The sequence below is a fragment of the Camellia sinensis genome, chromosome 12 (assembly GCF_055761805.1).
Source record: "Camellia sinensis isolate YWXY chromosome 12, ASM5576180v1, whole genome shotgun sequence".
Lineage (NCBI taxonomy): Eukaryota > Viridiplantae > Streptophyta > Magnoliopsida > Ericales > Theaceae > Camellia > Camellia sinensis.
This window is the reverse complement of record NC_138972.1, coordinates 68,663,641-68,671,806: the sequence shown is the minus strand read 5'-3', so window position 1 is coordinate 68,671,806 and position 8,166 is coordinate 68,663,641. Positions and strand designations below refer to the sequence as shown.

General features: G+C 33.8%; 1 protein-coding gene across 1 annotated transcript; it reads left to right on the top strand.

Moving 5' to 3' along the window:
- Window positions 1-204: 204 nt before the first annotated feature.
- LOC114291213 (peroxidase 44) lies at window positions 205-2,991 on the top strand. Its single transcript, XM_082898871.1, has 2 exons — window positions 205-575; window positions 2,007-2,991. Exons 1-2 carry the CDS (start codon window positions 384-386, stop codon window positions 2,769-2,771), a joined length of 957 nt encoding a protein of 318 aa, XP_082754997.1. The 5' UTR covers window positions 205-383; the 3' UTR covers window positions 2,772-2,991.
- Window positions 2,992-8,166: the final 5,175 nt, after the last annotated feature.

Here is an 8,166-nt window from a genome sequence, read left to right as displayed (position 1 = left end):
ACTAGTTCATTTAAAAAAGAATGAATCATTTTCCATCTATTAAATTGAACAGCAATCACCCAATATATAGCTATAATAATAATAATTATAATAAGTCTTTCTTTCAATATTTTAACTCATACATATCATTAGAAAGTAGAGAAAGAGGAAGCATCCAGGATATTGTTCAAAATACATATGCTCTTTGGTGAGCTTTGACCATGCATGTCGCCAACTTGCCAGCTACTGCTTTTCATCTCTCTCTCTCTCTCTCTCTCCACACACTATAAATATCAATCTGATCCTTTGATTCCAATCAAACAAACAAACATCTCTCCCCCTACATACATCCTCGAGTTCGTATCATTCAAAGCATAGATTGGCTCATTTTCTCTGAAAATACTATGAAGATCGCATTTATATTTCTTTGCCTTCTTGTTCCCATTGTCACAGCCCAACTTCAAGTTGGCTTCTACAGCTCTACCTGCCCGCGTGCCGAACAGATTGTTCTACAAGCGGTGCAGAAGCGGTTCAACAATGACCGTTCCATAACCCCGGCGTTGCTTCGCATGCACTTCCATGATTGCTTTGTTAAGGTAAAGAGTTTTATACTACTTCATGCAAAGCTTTAAATGGCATTATTGAGACGAATTGATATCTGTCAAAATATAAATAATAAGAATATTAATGTCTCTTTTGCTAACTCTATTTTTTAACTTAAAAGTCAAAAGTCACTAACATAATTTTAAAAAATAATAAATTAAACAAAAAAAATAAAAAATTTATTTTTCACTCTACTTTTTACATATTTTTTCATAAAAAGTTAAAAAATCACTTTAAATATATTAATTTTTTAATTTTTTTTACCTTCTATTTTAGTCAAAAAATTAAAAAAATATTAAAATAATATATTCTCAAACGAGACCCAAGCGACACATAATTTAGTAAAATTATCAACTGAGAACAAAAAAAAAAAAAAAAAACTTTTATAACATCTAAACCAGTCATATTGACAATGAACGATACATGGATTATGAACTAACAGATATAATAAACTGGTGAATACACATTGATTTTCATTCTTATCAGTGAACTGGGGTGTATTGATATTGACAGGCTCATAACCTAGAGCATAGCCTTCAATATTAATTAAAGATTTAGGTCATGTTTGTTTGGGTGGACATGAGCTTGGGATTGGACTAATAGTCCAATAAAATTATTAATCCGATATTTGATTAAACAATTGAAGTACGGACTAATTATTTTGAATTTGACTATTAGTTAAGATAGGATACATAATCCAACGAATTCGTAGTCCTAGGACTATTAGTCATGGGAATGCTAATTCAGTCCGCCCAAACAAACATGGCCTTATAGTATTATACAAATAGAAAATTAATACATACGGATGTAGGAAGTTTTGATTTTAGAGTAATGACGTACAAAGATAATTATTGTACAAAATTTTATATAGAATAATTCGGCTTTTTGGTGGTCATTTTGTTTTACAAATTTCAAAATCACATTATTCTTGTCATAAATTATATATAAAAATTTTATAAGCATATCATTTTTCATGATTTTATTACATAATAAGACAAAACAATTCAAAACAAAATAAAATCAAACAAAACATCAAAACGACTTGTATTTTCAATAATATAACTATCGTATCTTTTTTGTCATAAATCCAACAATCATATCATTTTTCATTTATGATTCTATAGGATGGCAACCGGTCAGATTTTCTCAAATTTTGTGCACAAGTTCTTAATTCTAAACTCAATTATTATAGTGATATAATTTCAAACTTTAAGCTAATCTTGACATTTGATCTACCAACTCTTATACTTGATCCCACCCTATTAATGGTGTCCAAAACCTTTTCTATTAGAATCAATTTTGGTCAAATACAGTTGGGTGGGATAATTTTACCATGAAGTTCCATTGGGTTCCATCTTAAATGAATTACACATTTGCCCATGATTGCAAGATCTAATTCTTTTGGGTGGTTAACCTATTTACAGGGTTGTGATGCATCTATACTCATTGACTCAACACAGACTACGCAATCGGAAAAAGATGCCGGCCCGAACCAATCTGTTCGAGGATTCGACCTCATTGATGAGGCCAAGTCAAACCTTGAGGCTGCCTGCCCTGGAACCGTCTCCTGCGCCGACATCATAACCCTGGCAACTCGAGACTCGGTAGTCCTAGCCGGTGCGCCCAACTACACGGTCCCAACCGGAAGACGTGACGGTTTGGTCTCCAACCCGAACCTCGTGAACTTGCCAGGCCCATCCCTTTCTGTCTCACAAGCACTCCAATTCTTCACAGCCAAAAAACTCACTCTCAATGACATGGTCACCCTTTTGGGTGCACACACTGTTGGTGTTGCTCATTGTGGGTTTTTCCAGAATCGGCTTTCTAATTTCCAAGGATCAGGCAAACCCGACCCAACAATGGACCCAACCCTAGTTTCTAAGTTGTTCAAGCTTTGTGGGACCCAATCGAGGCCTTTGAGTCAGGACCCAACTGCATTTTTAGATCAAAACACGTCTTTCATATTCGATAATGAGTTCTACAATCAAATTAAGTTGAAGAGAGGTGTAATGCAGATTGATCAAGAGCTTGCCTTGGATAAAGCTAGTGCTCCTATTGTGTCGGGTTTTGCGAGCAATGGGATTGGATTCCTACAAGGTTTTGCAAAGGCCATTGTGAAGATGGGGGGAATTGAAGTTCTTGTTGGAAATGCAGGTGAAATTAGAAAGAATTGTAGGGCTTTCAATTGAGGAAAGCAAAAGAAATCCATCGCCAAGTTCAGAAATTCCCTTATTTTTGTGCTCCAAACATCAACGGATTATTTTTCAAATTACCAACATTTAGTTCCTATATTGAAGTTTGTTTCTTCAAAGTCCAAAAAGACTTATGTTTGAGCGTGCCTAGTGTATTCAATTGAATTGATGAATATAAACTTTCCATAATAATCTAAGGATTAATTGTTCTTTATAAGAAGTTGGATTTGAATGACGATTTTATTTTTATTTTTTTATCCCCAAAGAGCTCATTTCGTCACTATAAGTATTTGTGATGAAATATTTTTCTCACCGGTTTCATCATTGAATGTTTTTCACTAAAAATCGTCATAAGAAAAAATAATTTTGTCACCAATGAAATTACTTTAGTAACGAAAATTTTTGTCACCAATAAGACAACATTTTATTTCCAAAAATCTTTATTTTCGTCATCAAATAGTTATTTAGTACCATATTTGTAACTTTAGTTGACGAATATATTTGTCACACATGTTGATCATTGATGAGGAAATAATTTCGTTACAATAAGATACAAAGTTTAAGAAATTTTTCATCTCCAAAAGTTAGACATGGGTGACAAAATATATTTTGTGGCGAAAATATGTATATGTGACAAAATTTTTTGTCACTAAACAACAAAATGAATGAAAATATATAAGATGCGATAAATATTTTGTCATAAAAAATATTTATTAGCAACGAATAATCAGTTTGTCATAATAACAAGTTACGATGAAAAAAAAATCATCACTAAACTTGTTCCATATTTTATATTTCAATTTAAATTATTATTTCACAAATATCCATGTACTAAGAAATCTACTAACTATTATACGCCACTCCACACAAAAAAAAAAAAAAAAAAAAGTCACTAAACAATTTATATTATAAATCAAAATATATCCATCAAACAAATTTAATAATAATCCATTAAGTATAACAAAAAAAACCATCATATCAAATCCCAAAATGATCCAACGTGGAGTCCAAAAAAAAAAAAAACATCAAGGAAAACTTGAATATATTAACAATTACATCTAAACTCATATATAAATATAACAATTCAAAACTTCAAAGAATTAAGGTAATCCTTGATGATAAGCAACACGAATAACAGAAGATGTCAAAAGATTACAAGAATATCATGTATCACCAGTACTAATGCCAACAAGAACCAAAGAGAATCACAGGACGCATTGACCCAAAAGCACCGCATCCCGTTATATAGGAATTCTTCTCATAAATCCGACTGCCTTCTCCAGTTGATTAGCCCTCCCATACAAATCAATCATACATGTATAGTGATCAATTTCGGCAGTTAGGGCATAATCTTTTATCATGGAATGGAAATATTTCTCACATTTTTTCCACTAAACCACAGTGACGGCACGCTAACAAAAGTGCAAGAAATGTGGCTTCATCAGGCCTGAACTATCTCTTTAACATTTCCTCAAAAAGCCGGATAGCTTCATTTGCTTATCCACAATGAGCATAGCCAGCTATGATCAGATTGTAAAGGATTGAATCTCTAAAAGTAACCCTTTTAAACATTTTCTGTGCATATGTTATATTCCTACATTTCGAGTACAGATCAACCAATGCACTAATCAATTTCTCTTCCATTTCAGTTCCTATTCACAATATGTAAGTGTTAGGTTTTTATTCTTGGCAATCTCGTTTGACAAAGTTCCTTTCAGTTGTAATTTTATTCGATTATTTCAATGAGGCTATGGGTTTTAGAGCGAATCCAACCCAAATTGTGCCTTGCAGTCGTAGTTATTTTTTCGCTCAAGCGGCCATTCATGCACTCAAGCGGAGATCGCGACCTTTCAGAAGTTTCACTGACTTGCAAAAGTACTAGGAGTTGTTTTTTTCGCTCGAGTGGCCATTCCTGTGCTCGAGCGTAGACCCTTGTTCTGAACACGCATTTTAGCCAATCCGCTCGAGTGGCCATTCCTGCGCTCGAGCCTCTGTCAGATTTTAGGATTACTGCTTCCAGATCTTGTTCTTGGGTATTAAGGTTTTCTTTTGAAGTTTCTTTACTTGTTTCCTTTGATATTTATGAGAATTTCAATCATGAATTGAGTGAATTATATTAAAGGGTTTGTTTGTTTTATTTATTCAATACAAAAGAGAGAGTTGTTATTCGGTAGATTTTGGGGAATTTGGGCCTGACGCTTTGGTGGATTCTAGAGTAGCTCATCATCGTGGATTCGATATTGGCGTTGTGGATTCAACATTGTGCAAGACAATTCCGAGGTGAAGACGGGGGCTAGAAGAGGCACATAGGGGTTGATTCGATTCAGGTGTGGATTCGCTAGGTAATTGAGAGTACACTTGTGTAATTCCTTTATGTCTTCGTGGTGGATTGTTTTGTATCTTTTGCCCATGGTTTTTTTCATCACAATTGGAGGCGCTCCAATTGTGATTTTTTCACGTAAAATCGTTGTGTTGATTTGTTTTGATTGTTTGATTGGGATTTTTATTTACTGCTAAAATTGATACATAATCACAGATCAATATCTAGGAGATTTTTAGATTTTTCAGTAAGCATGAATTTGCTTGCCAGGACCCATAACCCTTTGTATTACACAGGCACCAAAACACACTAACAAGGATCAAAGCATTAGGAACGATCAATTTCTTTGCTTTAAACTCATTTAAAAGATTAAAAATGGCCTCACATTGATGAGATTTCACATACCAAGAAAACATAGTTGTCCACATAACACAATTCTTCTAGGAAAATGAATCAAAAAGCCTTCTAACTTCTACCATGTTTCCTTGTCTACACAATATTGAGAGGTGAGCTGGGAATAAGGTGGACTAGAAAGGTTAATAACTATCTTCTCTCTAAGTGATGGTGGAGGTATGCTAATGAAAATCATGCTCTATGGAAAAGAATTATTTGTTCAAAGTATGATGTGATAGGAGGCATATGGTTACCTTCCTAGGAATTAGTAACAGAGGCTCAACGGTGTATATTGACATTAGTTAAAGGATTTTTATCTATCAAACACTGAGATTGCTATTGGGAATGGGACCAGGATTAGGTTCTTGAAGGATAGTTGGGTTGGTTATCAGAGTTTAAAAGGGGAATTTTAACTGTTTAAGTTGTCTACAGGTAAGTATGATACATTAAAATGATGCCTCTAGCCTAAGGAAAGTAGGAGATGACTACCTTAGAGAGTGAGACATGGTACTCTATATATATAGCAGGGCCAGCTAATGAGTCAATTACACCAAGATTCCCTCAACTATTAGCCAATATCACCTTACCCTCATCATCTATAAACCCATACATATTGATCTCCTCAACTATTGAAAATTGTACAAATGCCCACATTCTGATGGTGGTCTAGAGCGATGAAAGTGATATATTTTTATAATTGAAGGGGTCAAAATGTATGGATTTGTAGATGAGGAGGGTAAGTTGATATTCACTAATAATTGAAGAGGTCTCTCAGTGTAACTAACTCCCAACTAATAGAGGTTAGTCAGTGGCATGTGCTTAGAGGACAGCAGACAGTTTCTGCTAGGCCTAGCACAGTGGTAGTGGAGTGACCTCATTTGTAGTGGAAACATAGATCGTGTTTCCTGGTCCTTGGAGGATAATGACATCTCGAAATTTTCTTTTATTCTCTAAGATATCAAATTTTGATGTTTAATGTTTTTGGATATGGCTAGTGAATATATTACAAGTATGTTGTGCTTTAACATGAGAAAAATGAAAAGATAAAACAAGCAAGACTTACCAAAAAGATGATCTACGAGTTCAGGGGATACCTCCTCCTCCAAATTGTCTTTTGAAACCTTGCTTCTTAAGAAACTCCATAATGCTTGATGTCATCTTCAAATGCTCTTCACTCGACTCATTCATCTTTGCTATCACATTATTTTGTGCTTGAATTTCATGTTTCTGTGCTGTAATTTCCTTTTTTTGTGACTAAATTTCCTCCTTTTGTGATTGGATCTCCTTCTTTTGCTCTTGTATTTCCATCTCTAGACGCCTCACATAGTCACTATTAGAAGAAGCAATGGTCGTCTTGATAGAGAAGGAAGGCCTAAACATTAAGATAAATTCATTTGCGTTACTATATTTATAAACCTTAAGCTTCATACATTCACTGCTACCACAGGATCCTTGGCAATTGAATTGAAATGCAAATTAGTTGTAACATTGCCCAAGGGGAACCCCGCGCGTGTTAAAAAGTTCAAACACTCGATTTCTTTGTCTAGTCTCACGAGTGCAATGTGAAACATATATAAGAGTCTAGATTTGGAAACTTTTATAGAAAATTCATTTTATTTGCAAAACCTTTTCCAGTAATGGACTATATCACCAAATCTTATAGTCGTCATCTAATATTTTGAGAAAATTAGGAAATCCATGACTTGTGCCAAGGCCACTGTTCATCGTAACCAAGGATGCTTGACTCGGAACCTTAGGTATAAGGGGAGAAGGTCATTAATTGGCCACCTCCCGCTCACCCGATCAAAAGATCAGCCTCTACTAAAGGTTCCAATGAGATTCTTCCATTGTTGTTTCAAATATTACCCATAATGAAGTGAAAATTTTACTTCTTTTTTAAGATGTTCAAAGTTTGTAATTCTGATGAAAATTAATGAAAGCAGATGTTCAATAAGCAAGGGAAATTAGCAACAAAGAAATAATCGAGAGAGAGAGAGAGAGAAAACATACCTGAAAATAGAAAAATAAAAAAATGATGCCTACAGCACTGATGATTGCTTAGAGAATAACGTAGGTGACATCGGTGGTGGAGGTGAAAAAGGAGAACGAGCTGAAAGAGAAGAATGGGCACTATGTTTTGCAAGAGAGGGATGAGAGGAAAACTAATGAAGACAAGGGGCAATTAGTAACCTATTTTTTTTATCATTACCGCTCAATTTCTCAAAATTCTCCCTCCAAACTTGGTGACAAAATATTAAAAATTATTGGTGACAAAAATATATTCCTTACCAAATGGTCTTTAAAATATTTACAATCAAGTTTTTCCAAAAAAAATAAAAAAATAAAAAAGTACTTCAAATTATTGGTGATGAAAATATATTCCTCACTAAAAAATTTATAATTTGTGACAAATTTTTTTCTCACTAAAAATCTCAAAATTTTGGCACCACCCAAAAAAATTAGCGACAAAACCTTTGGTGATGAAACTTAATTTTTCCTCACCTAAAAAGAAATATTTATTGACAAAAATAAATTTTGTCACCCATGGTTTTTATTTTTTTTATTATACATGACAAAATTTTATAATTCCACATGGATTATTCTTATTTAGTAACGAAATTTATTTTTTTTCACTAATTTCCGTCACCATAGATTACTTTGTTGTAGTTTGTTTATGTT

What these genes read in the sequence shown, in the direction of transcription:
- LOC114291213 (XM_082898871.1), top strand. Translation starts at nt 384, where the DNA reads ATGAAGATCGCATTTATATTTCTTTGCCTTCTTGTTCCCATTGTCACA. An exon ending in TCCATGATTGCTTTGTTAAG is followed by an intron (nt 576 to 2,006) that starts GTAAAGAGTTTT and finishes ACCTATTTACAG; the next exon opens with GGTTGTGATGCATCTATACT.